Source organism: Netta rufina (genome assembly GCF_964035555.1).
Source record: "Netta rufina genome assembly, chromosome: 5".
Taxonomy (NCBI): Eukaryota; Metazoa; Chordata; class Aves; order Anseriformes; family Anatidae; genus Netta; species Netta rufina.
This window is the reverse complement of record NC_140128.1, coordinates 3,954,888-3,974,528: the sequence shown is the minus strand read 5'-3', so window position 1 is coordinate 3,974,528 and position 19,641 is coordinate 3,954,888. Positions and strand designations below refer to the sequence as shown.

Here is a 19,641-nt window from a genome sequence, read left to right as displayed (position 1 = left end):
ATAGGAAAATCAGCGTGAGTGGAAACAAAGGGGAGTTTTCTATGAACTCTCTGGGCAGGCTGTTACATCGCACGTCGGGTTTGCTTTCTTAGCTCTGCATTAAGCGATCCCGTGCTCTTCCAGCCCCCTTTCCCGAGGTATGGTCCCGCTGAGCAGCAACCGCGCTGGCTCGTTAGCTACCGGGGGCCTTCCCCCAGCGCGCAGCTACCCCGGGATGGGGGAAAACACCCCCAGCCGTGGGATTTTGCCTCCCCGGCGCCACATAAGCGGCTGTTGCTGTCGCAGGTGTGCGCACGGAGGCACCCTCGAGCAGCGAGGGCACTTTCATCCCACTCGGGTGCGCACCGCGGCGGGACCGCAGCCTCCCTCCGAGCCGCTCCCCGCGCCCCCGGGTCCGCCGGGTGCCCCCGCTCCGCTCCGTTGCGCTCCGCGGCTCCGGGGCCGGCTGACGCGTGGGGCGGCGCCGCCGAGGGCCAATCAGCCCAATGGGGCGGCGGGATGGGACGGGACGGGACGGGACGCGACGGGACGGGACGCGACGGGACGGGGCCGGGCGGCGGCAGGAGGAAGCGGCGAGATGCGGGCGGCGGCGGGGGACGCGGGGCCGGGAGAGGGCGGAGGGCGGCTGCTGCCACCGCCGCTGCTGCTGCTGCTGCTGCCGCTGGCGCTGCTGGCCGCGCTGGTGGTGCGGCAGCTGCTGAAGCAGCGGCGGCCGCCCGGCTTCCCCCCCGGCCCCGCGGGGCTGCCCCTCATCGGCAACATCCACGCCCTGGGCGCGGAGCAGCCGCACGTCTACATGAGGCGGCAGAGCCACATCCACGGGCAGGTACCGGGACCGGGACCGGGACCGGGACCGGGGTTAGGGCCGGGGGCAGGGAGCGGGGCCGCGCTGCGGGACGGGAGCGCGGCTCCCCCTGGCGGGCAGCGGCCCCGGGAGCATCCCCGGCGGGGCACGGGCTGGGGGGGCGCTGCTGGGAAGGGCCTCTAGGGGGATAGTCGGGTATCTGCTTGCAGTTTGTGTGCATAGGCAGGGGGGTGCTTTGTTGTTTCTCAGCTGTTTCCTACCAGTCTGTTCTTACACGCTTCATGGAAAAAAAAAAAAAAAAGTGGATCTCCTAGCGGGACATCAATGGGAGAAACAAAAGGATAGGGGCATTCTCATTTCTTTCTTTTGTTTTGGCAAAAGGAAAAAGTAAAAGTGTTTCAAGGAAAACATTCACCTGAACGGATTAGAAATAGGAAGGAAAATACATCGTTAAATAAGCTCAGGTTTCCACTTGCCTGTAATGCTGCCTGCAGTTCTGTGACCCTGCTGTTGCCAAAGATCCTGCAGAATCTGGGGGCGCTTGAAGGAGGCAGATCAGGATATGGGGAGCTCTGAAAAAGATCGACAAAATGATCTTTTATAAAAAAAAGAAATGATCTTTTTTAAAATGACATTTTGTATTCAAGGAAGCATAATAAATAAGCTATGACTACAGTATGCAAAAATGACAGATGCTCTCAAGAAGTATACGACGAGTTTCTTCTCGTCACATAAAAAGAGCATTTGTAGCAGTGAAAAATTCAAGTTTGCTAAAAGGAAATAGTCTTCACAGAATGCATTACTAGACTAGTGCTCCTTAATTCTTCATATAATGGTGTCCAACCATGCTGAGATAAAGAAAAAATAAGGATTTGTGAAAGTAAAAAAATACGTGATTTATAATGCTCAGAAAAGTATGGAAAGGGATATAGAATTTTAGTCTTCAGAGTTTAGCCTCATTTTAAATTTTTTGAACCATAGGATAAATTTTTCATTTTGTTTATCCTGTATGTGCCTTCTGCAGGATGTATTGCACCTTTCTCCAAAGCATCTAGTGCTGACCACTTCTGGAAACAGGTGATGGGACTAGCTGGGCTATGCTATCATTTGTTGGCTGTCATCATGGCTCTCACATCTGTCATCTGATGGGTCTTGGGGAGCCTGTGCAAAGTAAGCTGGTGTCCAGTTTCAGAGACAGAAAGGACTAGGTGCAGCTTGGTTGTTTTCACAGCTGACACCACTTCTACATCTGCTACTGCAGAGCGATGGAAGTCTTTGCGATAACTTGTAGCTTCTGTCACAACGTCCATAACCAAATTAAGCTACTGGAATTTACCTTTACTAAGGAAGGGAGGAGAAACAGCTAACAACAGTGAGACTTCCCTGCCTTCTGTGGAAATAGTCTCACCAAATTAAGGAAGTAGCCAATACAAATATTTTATTTCTAGGTCTTTTATAGAAGATATACCTTATGCCTACTAATGTTAGGGGAAAAGATTTTTTTTTTCTGAATTACATACATTGTGGTACCTGACTCACATTGTTGTAATGACTATATAAAAGCATCCCTGATCCTTACTGTGGAGGTCTCGTCGCGTTAGGTGCACTGCAAAGCAGAGTGTAGCATAGGCTAATTTACTGTATCGTTTGACAGAGTAAACCAGCTCACAACAAACTCTATGATGCCACTATTGTATCACTAGCAGAACTCTCTGGTTACCTATATGCCCTACTGAAGTTATTATTATATTTATGAAGATTGTATTTTCCATTGACGTTTAACATCGTTTCACTTTTTCATTACTTGTTTTGCTTGCTTTTGTTATGTGTTCTTAAGATTTGCTTGTAATAGCATTTATTATTTTTTTCTCCACAGATTTTCAGCCTTGATCTGGGTGGTATATCTGCTATTGTGCTGAATGGCTATGATGCAGTAAAAGAATGCCTTGTTCATCAAAGCGAAATTTTTGCAGATAGACCATCTCTTCCCTTGTTTAAGAAGTTGACAAACATGGGAGGTAAGTGCTAGTGTCTTCAAACAGAAATGCAGTTTTTGTCCATTAGACTTCATTTGTGTTTATGATCACATAAACATGTGCATTAGCTGTTTTCTCCACTTTTTTGTTTGTTTTTTTAAATCTCATGAAACGCTTTTTTTTTTTTTTCATGAAACACTTAATGCTTAAGATATCTGGAAAGGATTGTCATTCTTGGACTAAATTCCATAGCAAAATGTGTTTCATTTTTTTGTCTCCATGCTCTCTCCTCCCCACTCGGTTACTATCAGTTTCTGAGCCGTTTTCTCTGTTCCCGGTGATCCTGAGTTTGAAGCATCTCTTAGTTTATTATTTGGCTATGAGTAGTGAAAACATCTTCTGAAGTAGCTATACTTAGTACCCATTATTAGAACTCTTCAAATTGTTTAGGACATGTTTAGGACATGTTTTACCCATTATTAGAACTCTTCAAATACATTTGAGGAACGTATTTTGTTACATCTTGTCTTTTGTGTAGACTTGGGCCTTTTAAGTAGGCAAATATGATTTCTGTGGCCTTCCTATTAAGATCTATATTAGATGGGCCTCTAACATTCAAATAAAGTTGTATGAGGAACTTAAGGAATTTGAGGAGTTTAAAAGCTGCAGCAGAAACTTACGTTCTGTGGTTAAATAGGTCAGTATTTCTCCTTGGTGATTCAATTTTGTGTTTTTTTTTGTTTGTTTGTTTTTGTTTTCTGTCTTTTATGCTTGGCTTAGTAACATCTGTTTTGTAATAGCTGTTTTTCGTTGCTTTACACAGATTTCAGCCACATCATTAAAAATTGTACCCTGTTCCTTCCTTAGTTCAGTATTCTTTTTTTTCTTTGCTTAGAGGGCTTAATTAACTTTACTGTGTTTAACTTGAGTATCTTAATTAACATTCAGGAGCTGTGTTGTCTTCAAAGATGTTTGTCAGAAGAAGAACTCTGATAAAAGATAGCTTTGATAATATTCAGTATTTGAATTCAAGTTTAATAGGAAGGATCTTTTTGATTTTTTTATTACCAATTTCACTTCTTTTGTTTATAGGATATGCTACTTTAATAATAAGTGAGTGAGAACTTCAGTGAAGAAAGGAAGATATGGGCTTTACTACGTGTTAGTATATGTGTTATGTCCCAGAAGGGCTTGTGTTTTGATTGCTAAAATGTTTTTTGTCTTGATGGGTATCAAAATACTCTTGGTGTACCTGTTGTCATTATAGTTGCGTTGCATTTTGCTGTGTGAAAGTACCCATAGCAGCTGTTCTATCTTAGTCCAAATTTTCACAAACACAGAATGTTTCCAAACAGATCAGATATGCCTCTACATAAGGATACGATGTCTGTTAACCTGCTTGCATAGGTTAGGCAAATGTTTGTCAGGAGTAGCTTAGGCAAGTTTAATTCAACTTTGAGGCAGAGAGATTGTTTCAGTAATCATTTAATGGTTCATTCTATCGATAGTAATATACTCTTAGAGTGGATTGATATGTTAAATAATTCTATCATCTTATGGGGGAAAAACAAAGCACTGCATAAAATACTGTGTCAAAATATTTTTTCAGGCTTACTGAACAGTAAATATGGCAGAGGATGGACAGAGCATCGCAAATTAGCTGTAAATACCTTTCGAATTTTTGGATATGGTCAAAGATCTTTTGAACACAAAATTTCTGAAGAATCTGTGTTTTTTCTTGATGCCATTGATACATACAAAGGCAGACCATTTGATCTTAAGCACTTGATAACAAATGCCGTTTCAAACATCACTAATCTGATTATTTTTGGAGAACGTTTTACGTATGAAGATACTGAATTTCAGCACATGATTGAGATTTTTAGTGAAAATATTGAATTAGCTGCTAGCGCTTCCGTATTTTTATATAATGCTTTTCCGTGGATTGGTATCTTGCCATTTGGGAAACACCAGCAGCTGTTTAAAAATGCAGCTGAAGTCTATGACTTTCTTCATGAGCTTATTGAACGTGTCTCTGAAAATAGGAAGCCTCAGTCACCTCGACATTTTGTAGATGCATATTTAGATGAGATGGACTGCAATGAAAATGATCCAGAATCTACATATTCAAGAGAAAACTTAATTTTCTCTGTTGGAGAACTCATCATAGCTGGGACAGAAACCACAACAAATGTTTTAAGATGGGCAGTGTTATTTATGGCTCTTTATCCACACATTCAAGGTAAGAATGCTGATATTTTGAGGAACCAATACACTTTCCACTTGCCAATTTAAAATGCTTTTTCAAAATAGTGAAGTTATCCATACTTGTAACTAAAAATGAAGGTTTGTATATATTACTGTACTTCATCATTTTCCAAATATGCTATGGACAGATGTGCAAAGCTGAGTTTATTTGCAGATGAAGATATCAAAATTGAAGCATTGATAGTATTGATGATAGTATCTTAGATTCTATTATTAAATTTTGTTTTAAAACTTTTTATGGAGCTTTGATTTTTTTTCCATAAATTATTTCTAATATATTTAAATTTAGCATTATGGTGCTTAATATTGGTTGGCAGGTGCACTAGGTTTATGTAGTAAAATAATAAAGAAATGCAAATATGTATAAAAATAATAAACTAAATAAATAAAATGTAAAAACATCAGCAAAAATGTTTTGGATAACTGCTTAGGTACAATTTCATTTATCCTTAAGTGCCTCCACTCAAAATAGATGTAGGTGTCACAGACGTGTATATTTATACTTCTAGAAGAAAGAAAAAAAGCATTTCAAAAATATAAGATATGTTACAGACATTCTGAAGTAAGGCAGCACTAGATGTTTGAGTATCAGCCCAGCCACTTTGTGTAGAAGTTTGGATATTAGAAGTGAGTAGTAACACTTCTTGTTTCACTGCTTACAGTTTTGCTTTTCCTATCAAAATCTTAGAAGTGCTAAGTTCAACTAGGGACTTTCAGTATTTTGAGAAAAAGCAGCCTAGATGACTCAAACTTGGAAAGTTACTATTTATGCTTTGACCAAATAATATTGTGCTAACATCAATTTGAACACCATTATTTTAGATTAGAGATGAAACACTACCCATGTCTATAAGGATGTTAAGTTCTGCATAGGAACCAGATATCGTTGTAAATGAAAGATAATGTTTTCTTCTCATGGTAGTGGGTATATAACTGCACCTTCTCATTTTCTCAGCTATATAATATATATATTTTTTAAATTTAAATAAAGTGGACAAAACATAATTATTCTTTTTAAATTTGATAAACTTTTATATTTAAGGCAAATACAGCTCTATTTAAAAAACACACTGAACATTAAAATATGTAACAATGAAAACATATGTCAAGACCTGACTTTCAATAAACAGTAAAAAGCATTCAGATTAAATATAGAAAATTGATGCCAAAGTTTTTTTTTATTGCTGTTACGATAATTGTTTTTGGTTTCATATTCATTGAGCTGGGTAAAATATTTGGTTAAGTAGAACTAAAGTTTTCTCAATGTCTTCTTACAGCCATAATTTCTTACATATTTTCTTATTTTCATTTGTTCAATGATTTTAGTTAGCTGATTAATTCATTGAACATGAGGTAACTGGTTAAAGATTAAAAATCAGGCAATTTTCATCTTCTAGTTTAGGATTAAAAGTAAGCTGTAGCAGGACTTGAAATGTTTTTTGTAAAAACTTTGATAGACATTCTAAGGAGAAATACCTGCTTTCAGTTCACTGAGTACAACTAATATTATTTTGTGGGAGCTTAAAACTAAGATTGCTATTTTTAAACAAGAAGCATACTTCAGAGGTTTTAAAACAGAAGGGTCTAAAAAAATAAATATTGCTTATATGCTTCTAAGTTCCACTGATTCATCTTTATGCTTGACATAGTACAACTAGAAAGTCTATCAAAAAAAAAGAAAAAACATTCAATAAAATTTAAAAATATATTATCTGATTAAGGATACTTAAGGTTTAGGTTGCATATATAAATTCTCTATATTTTGCTGAAAAAACAGTATATCGAGTGCCATAAGTAATCGATAGGATAAGGTTAACTAAGAACATCCTTACTCCTCTGTTAAGAGCTGACCAAGATACTCATTCAATAGAGATCAGGAAAACGTAGTTTTATCTCTATATAACATTAGAGTTTTGTAGAGATCCATTTATCTAAAATAATTTTCTGATTGCAGATCTTATGATATAAAGTTACTGATTCAGAATTCAAATTCAGTTCACCTGCGTAAAAATAAAGATTGCTATTACCTTATTACAATGTACACCAATACATCACGGCATTACAGAATGTATTTTCACTAAGCTGCTTCTCATCTTTGTATTTTTATGTGAAATGTTGTCACTTCAGGTTGAAGAACCTGGTCATTCTGGTAGAATTTTTCTGTCATTTCCCAGATTTTTACTATCAATCCCACGTGAACTGTAAAAAAAAAAAAAAAAAAAATCAATTTTGTTTTAGTTTGGAGCTTTTTGACAGTTTCAACAAAAAAGGTGTATTGGGGAGGGGGAGGGAAGAAAAGAGGTCTGGATGCCTTTGAGATTATTTAAATAATGACCTTATGCCTGTTAAGTTAATTTTTCAAATAACTTAAAAACAGAGACTGATTGAATTTGTTCCTTTTCAGTTAAATTCAGAATCTAGCTATAGCTGTCCCTCTTACCTGATACGCTACAATGAGAGTTATTTTCATTTCAAGAGTAAATGACTTTACACTATGACAATTTCAAAGAATCAGCAGAATTATACAAATGAAATCTTAAGTAGGTAATTTCAGTGTTATTTATGTCCACTCAGGTACTCTAGTACATTACTCAAGTACATTATCTTTGCAGTGTCATGCTTGTTTCCTTCATTTTGAAGAGCTCCAGAAATAAAGGTATCCCAAGTGAAAAAGAGTATGTCAAAGCATATTTTCACTTTTTAATAGTTGCTAGTAGTTGCTCTTTAAATGAAGATTACTGGTATATATGCTAAGAATTCCTACTAGCTAGAGGAAGAAAACAAGAGTCTAAATGCTTATAAGCTACTATATTTTGTATAAGGTATTTAATATTTCAGTATTCTTTTAAAAGTATGTTTTTAAGCTAGAAAATATGCAGAATATTATTCAATAAACAACTTGCTTTTATTCCTTTTCCTAACAGGGCAAGTTCAAAAAGAAATCGATTTGGTCATTGGCCCAAACAAAATGCCTTCTTTAGAAGAGAAATGTAAAATGCCATACACTGAGGCTGTTCTACATGAAGTTCTGCGATTCTGTAACATAGTTCCGCTAGGTATTTTTCACGCAACTTCTAAAGATACTGTCGTGCGTGGTTACTCTATTCCTGAAGGCACTACAGTCATTACAAACCTCTACTCTGTACATTTTGATGAAAAATACTGGAGCAACCCAGAAGTATTTTCTCCCGAGAGGTTTTTGGACAGCAGTGGGCAGTTTGTCAAAAAAGATGCATTTGTTCCTTTTTCACTAGGTATGAGCCATTGCTTCAACTGTTCCTTTTCATAAATCTAGGAATGTACAGCACGGAATTTATAGCAATTAATCAGGAATGGACAGCATGATATAAAATGTCCACAGTTCTGATGAAACAGCTATTTTAAAGCTATATTAAATATAATGCATTCTGGACATAGCAGATTTTTGAATAATACCCTTATTATTATATAAACTAACAAAAGAGACTGCATAGTATCCTTAACTGGGGAGTCTATATACATCATATCATTGTAGTACCTAAATGCTCTTTGTTACATGATTAATGGAGATAGTCACTTGCTGTTGAATTCGTTGCATACAGGTGATTTGCACACCCAGTTTTCAAATTTCAGCACTTCGGTCAGCACCAGAAATTGCAGGTATTATTCCAAATTACCTTGGGGGTCAGATTATAACACTGCTTTCTGCCCCCAAGGAAATATTCTTGGAGTCCTAAGTTATCTTTATAGGCATCATATGATGCTTCTAAAGGGGGACCATTTACCTCTCATATAATTAGCAACCTAAAAATTACTTGTTTAGCATAAGCTTACTGCCTAGCTGCAGTCCATAAAAAGACGTACCCTGTGTAGAGGATTACTTACTTTACAATCTGAGATACACTTTCTCCAAGAAATAAATGGAGCCAAGACAATTTTCTTGGACTAGATGGACAACTTCTACATGGCTAAAGTTAGATGTAATGAATTCTATCTTTATTACATATTTTATTATGGTTATGGTGTGTTTTTTGTTTTTTTTTTGTTGTTTTGTTTTGGTTATTCTACCTTATTACTTCTATGTTTTGTTATCCATTCATCTGTCTTACAAAACCACTATTTCCCTTAGAATAGAAATGACCATTCTTATTCAGTTTGTGTTTAAACATTAATTAATTAATGTTTAAACATTAATTAATGTTTAAATAATGTTTAAACATTAATTAATTAATGTTTAAAGTGTTTTTTTTCAAACACTTTTTTTCCAATCCAGGAAGAAGACATTGTCTTGGAGAACAGCTAGCTCGAATGGAAATGTTTTTGTTTTTCACTTCATTACTACAACGATTTCATCTGTGTTTTCCTCATGGTGTGATTCCAGATCTCAAACCGAGGTTAGGCATGACATTACAACCACAGCCATACCTCATTTGTGCAGAACGACGATGAAGAGAAGTATCTAGACTGTCAGGTGGAATAAAATGCTCCAAGTTACAGCTGAGGAACCACTTGCCTTCTATGTCTAAATGTATTCATGTTGGAAGAACAAAAAAATTTAAGAACTTAAACTGTGGCTACATGTATTTGTACACAAGTTTATGTGTGTTTTTTTTTTCTACTTTGTTTTCATATATATGTAAAAAAGCAAAAACATACAGCACATCCTGTGTCTAAAGTTGATATTTTCACTCCATATTTTTTAAAAAATATTTCTTTGCAAGCTATCTTACTTGAGAGGATATTTTTTTAAACATGTAGTATATTGCTCCAAATTTTTTATGCTGCGATTTATCTATAGAAATCCCATACACACTATTCCAGCAAAGCAGTTCTTTATAATTCTCAATTACATTTACATAGCTAAAAAGGTTTTAAAGATACCTATTTAACTGTATGTAATTAAAAAAACAAACAAACAAACAATTATTTCCAGCCTTGACAAACAAATTAACAATTAAAACATTTTCTTCATTACTTCTCCATGCCCAATCTTCCTAGTTGGTCTTCATTTTCTAGTGAGTCCGATAACCGTGTGAATTCACTTTTAAGATCTTTTATGGCTTGTTTCTCATTTAGTAACATACGCAAAGTGTTCCATTATTCCCATGCTCATGACAATTACAGCAATCTTCTTTGCCAGTTTATTGCATTTCCAGACACGGGTCCTCCACTGCCTCCCTACACAAAGCATTATGTAATCATTAAGCTCTTCCTAAGTAGTCTAGAAAAAAGTGTTTGTGTTACCAGAGCCACATGCAAATATGCTATAAGTCAAGAAAATAAGCTGATAATGAGACTGACAAGAAAAGAGACTTTTTTTTTTTTTTTTTTTTTGAGGAGGGGCAATAGAGTAGGGTAAGGAGAAACAAGTATTTAAATGGATTTTAAACACAAGCTGTAAGCCCAAAAACTACTTCTACCAGCCTCATTTTTGATTCTGTTTGACAGCTATTGCTTTATGGTTATTGGTAGACATAAACTTAGAACACAGGTCCTACAGGAGAACCTGATACTCTGAATGTGGTGCACAAGTCTGCATTGTGTGGGGAGTAGTGGGACTTCAGAATAGAGTTCGGTGAAAAACACACACTGAGCAAACAGCTATTTATGAACATGGCTGAGTATTAGGCTTGCTGTTTATGCAGCTTTTGCTTTGACTCGGAGCTGTGGGAAAGTTCAAAGGCAGGAATTTGTCATTTTTCTTCTCACTTGATGTTTCTGGCTTATACTGAGTAGAAATGCTTCCTTTCTTTGGAGATAACAAAAGAGGAAGGTCAAATAGAGGTAATGACAGTCCACTTATATAATAGTCTGTTGACTTAAAATGCAGCAGGTCCAAATTAAATTACTTACCCTGTCAGAGGGTAGTCAGACTCACGTGTCCCACAGGGATCATCTGAAATGCGTATTTCTGGTGCTCTGAAGAGGGAAGGAAGACTATCAAATCCTCTTGCTGACCAACTGCTTTTCTGTAGAGATATAAGATTTCTAAAGAAAAAAAAAAAAAAAGAAAAAAAAAAAGAAAAAAAAAAGAGGTGTCAGCCTTCTTGCTGTGTATTTGACACACCATGGAAGTTGCAAACAATCTGCTCCTAAGATTTTGGCATACAGGGTGTATAGGGATGAGACAGCTGCTGAGGTTCTTAATACAGTTAAAACTGAGACTTTTCTGTTGTCAGCGTGAGTAGATGGTGGATACTTCTGAAGTGTTTATGTAAAAATAGTGTGATCTACAAAATGTAGGTCTCTTTAGCATGCAGAAAAATGGAATGGAAAAAAGAGTTTTCAGAGCTACAGTTCTGGACTTATGGGAATTCTGATACCCACTCACAGCTAGAGTTTTGCTGCTTGATATTTGGTTAGAACGTGTTTCAAATAATCTAAATTGAAGGGGGGAGGGGTTAAAAAATAATCAAGAGGTATTTCTTGTAGGGCTACACTGAAAACACAGCTGGCCAGTGATAATTCCCTTTTCCCTTTGAGAAATAATTCTTGGCTGGTCTTAAATCCATTTAATGAGAACTGTATTGATTATATGCCATTCTGGTTTCTAAATCAAAATACCTTATAAAAGCCTTAGAATATTAATGAAAACTGTTATGATTATCTGCCAATTTACAGTCTCATTCAAACAATCGAATACATCTGACAAACTATCTTCTCTATAGCATTAGTTATGTTTCATTCAGTATCAACTTTTTTTATTATTATTATTTTCCCTCAGGTATCTGACTTAGAATTATCCTAATCATCCAATTTAATCATTTGAAATATTGACATATTAGTTTTTCCAGTCCTCTGCTATTTCCCCGTTACACCAAGACTGAATTGTAATGAACATGAGTAGACAGCTAGGTGCTGAGAATTCCCCAGTGAACATTTTAGAGTGGAAATATGTAGCATAACTGCCTGCTATTTATCATTCTTTTGGGATTAAAGCATTTATTTTGTGTTAAAAATACATTGGTTAATTTTTTTTTCCCCAAATGCAGACCAAGTACTTACTGCATAGTTTATCTTTTCATCATTTTTACTAGCATTGTTGCATTCTTAATACTTACATTATTCCCTTTAAGGAATGGTCGGTATTACTGAAAGGGTTTGGTGGGTATTGTTTTGGGGTTGTTTATGTTCTGTTGTTGTTCATGTCATGTTCAAGTGTCTATACCCATTAAGAACTCCTAATCCTTCAACTTTGCTGATTCCAGGTTCTGTTTCTATCTATCTATTGACTCCACTGTCAATTTGCTGTATTTCATACCTTACAGTGTAATCCATATTGTAATGCTATAATTCTTAAAAGAGGTTCGGATTCATGGTGGATAGGTAAACATGCACTTTAACTCTGCAGCCAAAAGATCTTGCGTTGACAGAATATTGAGTGAGGATACAGAAGCCACATATATATTTGATGCTGGCACAAGCATTCCTCAAATACTGTCCCGATCTGTTGTCTATATTTAAAGGAGTGTTTAAAATGTGGCTGTGTTCCTATAACGCTGTAAGAATAACTTAGAATGTGCTTATGCTGTATATTCTGGCTTGCTGCAAGGTACTTCTACTTATTTATGAGCTGACCAAATACTATGTGATCATATGAGGGTAGCACTGTGTCTAAGCCAATATGGTTCCAAATCAGCATGATTTATTATTTCAGACTTGGTGATATATGGGCACTGTTTGACAGCTTATGGATAAATTGGGGGCTCAAGCATGTTTCCAGAATATACACCACAGAAATGTACTGTAGAACATATTGGCTAGTCATACATTCAAGACAATTCATTTGCTTCATTTATCAAACACGTGATTAAGTGACCTGATTACAGTCTACCGCCACCTATACAGAGAGAAAAAGTTGATAAAAGATCTCTTCAGTTAGTAGGAAAGAACAGAAAGAGAAGTCAAGCTGAAATATCTTTGAGCTAGGAAGCAGGTGAATACATTGAAACTGCTGTAGATGAAGAATTAGATATCTAACTAACAGTGAGGATATCCCTGGATAGTTATAGAAATTTTAAAATCAGTTATCAGACATTTCTCCTGTTCTCTGCTTATAATTTGAATTGCCTTCAGCATGAGGTGTAAACTGTAGTCACAATAATCTCCCATCTCAATCATCACCTTTTTAAAGTGTACTGTTCATTCTGAATTCCATATTTCTACTAGTTATTCAAGTGTTAAAGCAGCCTGAGTTTACATATCAAGCAAACTGTTTCTTGATTTGGTATGTCATAATTGGATTCTGTGGTTGCCTGCATAGTGAGGACAAATTCTCAGGATAAATTGGTCTTTAAAGGTACAGACGTAGACTTTCATAGCAATTAGATATCGGAGGTGTTGTTTAGGCATTGGGCTTCATAATTTGAAGCCTTTGTCTAATCAAGATCAAATTAAACTTCTGGAAAAATTACACCTTATTCTGTCCTTCATACAATTTGAGGATCACTAGATTGTTCCATTTCTAGGCTTATCCTTTTAGATATTTCTGAAGGCTGTCAACTACCTTGATGTCAATGTGATTAGAATTAGGCAGAACCCATACTCACAGTGGTCATTTCTTAGGAAGGCTGCCAGAATTCAGGAGACATTACGTTTGCTACGTTCTTCTGAATAAGTAACATTACAAATAGATTAAACCTATTACAATAATGGAGCAAATCAGGAATGTGCAATCTAATCCAATAGTTTACTATTACTGCAGCAGATGGCTGCTTGCCCAACATTTTACATGTGATTTATAACAGCCTATAGTAATACAACAGGAAACATAATACAGTTACTATTTTTCCCTTGCTGTTTTTAACTGCTGACTTGCTCGTCCAGGGTAGTAGTAAAAAATCTTAAAAGAAATATCCTTAATTTGTATAAACTATTACTTGTAAAAAGCATGAAAAGAGATTACATATATACATTATATATAGTAATGTACATATAAAGTAACATATGTAAAGAGCTTTTTACATGACACTTAATTTGTTAGTATGCTTAACCACATTAATCCCACTGCTAGTATCTAGACAACAGGGTCCACACTGAATACTCTTATGCTCTTACTAAAATGAGGCAATAAAAGATGACTCAAATATTGTTCAGGTCCTTCACCAATATGGGTAATGCAGGTAGGATTTCATATCAATAAAGAATGCAAATGAAGTAATAGAATTGATAAAACACCTTAAAGAATTCCAGTTATTCTAAAGCAAAGTTTACTTTCTTTACACACATTCAATTTTAGGGAGTCCAACTTCCCTTTGGTTGTCTTCAACTTGCACAATAAATTCAGTTAAAATAATGCTTGTCATGAACACGCACCACAGCAGAACTAAATTGGTCTAATTTTTCCAGGAGAAACCTAGGTAATTATGAGACATCTCGTGCCTATATAGGTAAGGAAGTTCATTTAATTGTTCTTCATGGGAGCATAAGAGTTGTTTTTTTTAAAGATCCTCAAGGAATCCAGATCTTCTCCCATTATATTTTACATATATTTCTCTTTTAAAGTACAGTCAAAATTAGTAGACAGTTCCACTGAGTCAGTAGACACTTCCAATTCCTGTTTTTTGAACGTTGGTATTTGTCATATTTCTAAGATTGTGCACATTTTCTTATTAGTCCTTAAAGTGATTCACATGAGATCCTATTTCTAGTTCTAGTATTTAGCATATAGGTCCAGAAATAAGGTCAGTAAGTTATACAGTTCGCTCATCTGACCCAGGCAATATATTTTTTTCTCAGAGCTGTTTATAAGACTTCCTTTGTACACTAAGGTAATCTCTCTCAGTGAATCACACTCTCAGTCCTCAAGCCTGAATCTTCTTTCCTGCAACTTAAAGTTGTTACTACTTGTCCTAAACACTATGAACACTGAAAACATTATTCTGATTACTTTGCTCTTTGAAGCAGTCTTATAAGACTTTGAATATAATTACTTAAGTCTGATTTTTTTCTAGACTCAGAAAAATCTCTCGAATTCATTTAATCATCTTCTTCTCTCTTTAGGACATGTCTTCTGTGTTTCTGACCGGTCACACTGATCTGTATTGGAATTCAGCAGTCTATCTAATGGACATACTTTTCCTCGGGTGTGACATATGAAATTAGAAACAATACTTTGGTAATTCCTTATGTACATTGAGTAGAACAAAATGATTATAAACCCATTCTCTAAGATAAATAATAGTGCTTCTTTATTCACTTCTCTGAGAGGAACCTTTGTTAGCATATGAATCAGATAAATTAACAATACCACAGAGATTAATTAACACTAGCAGGATCAATGTCATGATAAAAGACGCAGAAGCCTGTTTGAATGACCACACAAGAGTAAGTTTTCATGCCTAACTGGCATGGTGACAAATGAGTTTGAAAGCAGTCTGCTCCTCACTTGCTATAAGCAATATTAAGCTTACCTTTTGGATTTTTGTTATAATGCATATATCTTAAGCCGAGCATTAGTCCCCGCTTTATAAGTAAAATGAAAAGACTTTGATCTCATCCAAGGTGCAAAGGGTTCTGCTGATCTGGAGAGATGAGTCAGGAGTGAATCATCACCTGTTTTTTGGCAAGGTACTTAGAAGATGGACAAATCACAAGGTGAATGATAGGAATCATTTGAAACACTATGCCACCTCATCATTATTAAAAGGCTCTGTTGTTTTAATGTTAAGCATTTCTATTTCTATTTTTCTGAAACCTCAGGCAAACCACAAGACAAAGTTTCTGCTCTGTATAAGCTTTTAACTCTCTTAGGTTTCACACATACTAATGTTCTGCCAACTAGTAATGTTGTGCCAGGTAGTAGAACCTATCATAGACACCGGTTGCTATCACCTATGATCTCTTGCAGTACAGAAATCAAAAGATGACTCACAGTGTACAGATTCCAAAAGAAGCCTTCCAGTCAAACATCTCTGATCATGACGTGCCCTTTTTTAAAGGGTGGTTGTAGTATCACATAGAACCAAGTGTCAATCCCTTAGGTGCATTAAACACATTATTCAGTATCCTGCATATATCACAACATGGCATTTAAAATTAGTCATTTTCTGGACAGACTTTTAAATCTCAGTACCCAAGAAAAACAGCTTTTTCTTTACTGCGATGATTTTCTTTAACTTAATGCTATCATTAACAAAACAAGCAATTGCTAGTTACTCTATTATTTTGGAGTATTAAAGATAACAAAAGTAAGACCAACCAGAAGTATTATTTCAAGTGCAAACCAGAAGTGTCTTAGAGAAATGAGAGTAGAAATGGACAACAAAACCATTAAGACAGACAGCTTTGTCAAGAGTTACGTATATATACACAAATGTCTTTAAGGGTTATACATCTGCTGGAGGGTGTGGAGTACATATACTATGCCAGGAGGATAACTTTCAACTCAAGTACACTGGAGTGTTTATCCTATTGTAGCTTAGCTTTCCTTCCTGTTTTCTCAGAAATACAAGCCATTATTTTCTCATTTAACAGGAAAAAAATAAAATAAAATACTGATTGCTTGTGACCCTATTAAGTACATATGAATCAGTTAAGACTAGTTAACAATTGTGGTTTTTTGCCCACTTCATCTCTGAAAAGTCACGGTATGATTATCATAGCAAGATAAAGTTTTAATTCTGGAGATATCAGAAGGAAAATTCTTCGATGCAAAAATGAAAGCAATTGATCACCTCATTTGCCTTTGAACAGACACAAGGAAGCAAGTTGTCCAAAACCAATTCTGAGGAAAGCTGTAGGAAAATTATATGTATAATAAAATTAAAAATAATTAAAATAAAACACCACCTTGATCATATTTTTACACCTTATTTGATCAAGTTCATGTTTGTCCACACATTTCTAAACATATTAACATTTATTTGCCACAGAAAAAAAAAAAATAATTTTCTTAAATTTGCAACATTTGAGTTATGGTAGTTGTATTTTTATTGGTGGTATTTTTATTTATAGATTTATTTTATTGTATTTTTATTGTTATTAGTGGTATGACTCGTATTTTTAATAACAATGAAAATTATCATGATATATCAAAAGATACCCTGTTTCCATATTTTTTGAAGACAATGAACTGACTTGAAATTATGAACTGTGTCTCTCTTCCATATAAGAATGTGTCATGTGTATGTGCAATTATATTTATGCCCCACCTACTTCTTTCCTAATTTTCACCACCTAAGCTAATTCGGTGATTCAAGTATCATAGGCTGGGATTCCTGATCTCAGACTCATCAGCAAATGATACTTCAATTCTGCACCTCTCACTTTTCTTCAAACATTTTTTCAAACAAAAGGGAAAGTACTGCCCCAGGCGTTTTTGTTCCAGACTGGTTTACTTCAATTTCTTTGTATACTTTTAGAAGAATCATAAACCAGCCTTCATCTATATGTACCCAGGAGGAAGCACCAGAGCTAGAAGTGAGCTCTCAAATCCTGCTAACACCTTTTGTTGATTCACCTGCCATTGTTTGTGTTCGACAGATAAATGTCTGTCAGTTTCAACGCCTATGAGAATATTCCCTTTCTTTTCACTTAAAATGAAAAGGGCGTTGAAAGAAGAGCAATGAAATTATTTTTCTCAGAACAATGTACTTTTGTCACCTGACAGAACTCTCCTCCAATTGATCCCTTTTATTAGAAAGTTGAACGCAAGAAGTACACAGAAAAAAAATACAAAAACGTTTTATGCATATAGCAAATAGAGATTTACTCAAACTTTGTAAACTTGAACTTACCTGAAGTAATGTTACACCTGTCCTTCCATTTTGAATCCTAGACTCACCATCTGAATGTGCTGTGAATAATTCATGGGAAGATGATCCAAGTTGATTTTGACTCTGGTTATTTAGTACCACCATGACATTCAGAGGTCTCCAGAGCTGTAGAGGGAATTGGCTCTTTACAGAAAAAAAACTCAGTAGTTCAGTTCTGTATGCACTGTATGCATGGGAGCAAGTAACGTTGCCCACATTGCAAAAGAGGGCAACGAGGAGGTGGGACACTGTCTTGACAGAAAAGATGTTGCAAAGACTTCACTTAAAACTGAGAATGTTATCCATTAAATGTTTATCTAGAAGCATAAAATTCAGTGTAGGCATCCCTTGGTGGCTGTGAACTGATGCATAAAATTAGTTGTAATTTTTTCTCATTCTGGTCTGTTACCAGAATGAGAGTGATCTGTCTTATAAGGATATATATCTTATTGTTGACAACAGCTCAATCAACATTCAAATGACCCTCCATTGACATTTTTGAAAGATTAAGGTGCCTCAGTTAAAGCTACATCCATTTCTACAAACATGCCCTGAACATACCTTTGGTGACATTTGCTCCTAGGGAAACAATAAGTCACATAATATGTATGCATAAATAAGACATTTCAAGGTGCTCTTGAATACATCCACAACTAAATATTGAAGCAAGATATTGTAACTTGAAAATACCTAATTGGAAGTAGGCATAATATTTTATACCTATTATTAGTTTAATAAACACCGAGTTGTTTGTTGTTTTGTTGTTGTTGTTTTGTTGTTTTTTGTTGTTGTTGTTGTTGTTGTTGTTTTCCTAAATTTAAAAACTTCTTCCATATTTCTAAAGAATATAATGGAAACCTAAGATAAAGTTGCTGGCAATGTTGTCACCAGATATAATTACTGCCAATGCTTTAGTAAAAGATAATGTTATTTCTACCTTATTATTCTCTCTTTATAATACTTTTTAATAATGCTCTTTTAAAAATGGAAACTAAATGGAGAATTGCCATGTAAAATACCGTAACTGTAACTTTAAACAAGCACATCTGCATTCTTTTGTCAGTAAAAGCAAGAATGAAACTAAACTGCATTAATACGCTCCACCCCCCTCCTCCCCCCGCTTTTTTTTAAACATGAAAACACAAACTAACCACAAAATGCTGAAAACATAGCATATTGAAACACACATAATTTCTGTAGTCCTCAAATGATTTGTTAGGAAATATATGAGCACCAAATGTAAAATACAAGGGAGTGATAAGTGTCACCTTCACAGAATCACAGAATCATCTAGGCTGAAAGAGAGCTCCAAGTAGTCCAACCTCTGACCTAACACTAACAAGTCCTCCACTAAACCATATCTCTAAGCTCTACATTCTCTTTCAATACTGCAATACTTTATTAATGACAGAAATATCTGTTTTTAATGCTGCTCATGTTACAAAAAAAAAAAAAAAGCAGTGATAGTCATAATGGCAGCAAAGCAGATTTCGGCACTGATTATATGAAATAGCAAATGCACAATTCAGCGGTCTTCTAAGTTAATCCACAAAAAGGTAATTAGTGGAATATAGAAAAAATAATAATCTTTCTCAGTTATTTAAGCTGTCCGAAGAGCAAAACAGAAATTCAGTTGTGTAAAATAGTGCAATAGAATTTACACAAGGTTAGCTTAGGAATGTTACCTCTTTTTCAAGTCAATTGATAAAAATGTAAACAAGAATGTGCTAAAATACATTTAGCAACTTGAACATGTGTGCATTTTTTTTTAAATTCCATTCAACAGTATAGCATGTAAGTGTTTAGTATTAAAAGATGCACTTTTAAAGCTTGCTTTATTTGTGGCTTGCATAAGGTG

At 35.8% G+C, this 19,641-nt stretch overlaps 2 protein-coding genes across 2 annotated transcripts in view; one reads left to right on the top strand and one right to left on the bottom strand.

The window, feature by feature from the left end:
- Positions 1 to 214: 214 nt before the first annotated feature.
- On the top strand, positions 215 to 9,477 carry CYP2R1 (cytochrome P450 family 2 subfamily R member 1; the record flags this gene model as incomplete). The annotated part of the gene is made up of 5 exons (XM_084287243.1): positions 215 to 826; positions 2,682 to 2,823; positions 4,391 to 5,023; positions 7,974 to 8,303; positions 9,302 to 9,477. 5 exons carry the CDS (start codon positions 215 to 217, stop codon positions 9,475 to 9,477), a joined length of 1,893 nt encoding a protein of 630 aa, XP_084143369.1.
- An 8,304-nt stretch (positions 9,478 to 17,781) lies between these two features.
- PDE3B (phosphodiesterase 3B) overlaps positions 17,782 to 19,641 on the bottom strand; it is an 89,886-nt gene continuing 88,026 nt past the window's right edge. Inside the window, exon 18 of the transcript XR_014618487.1 lies at positions 17,782 to 17,909. The gene's annotated coding sequence lies outside the window, so the exon portion shown is untranslated. The remainder of the gene's footprint in view (positions 17,910 to 19,641) is intronic.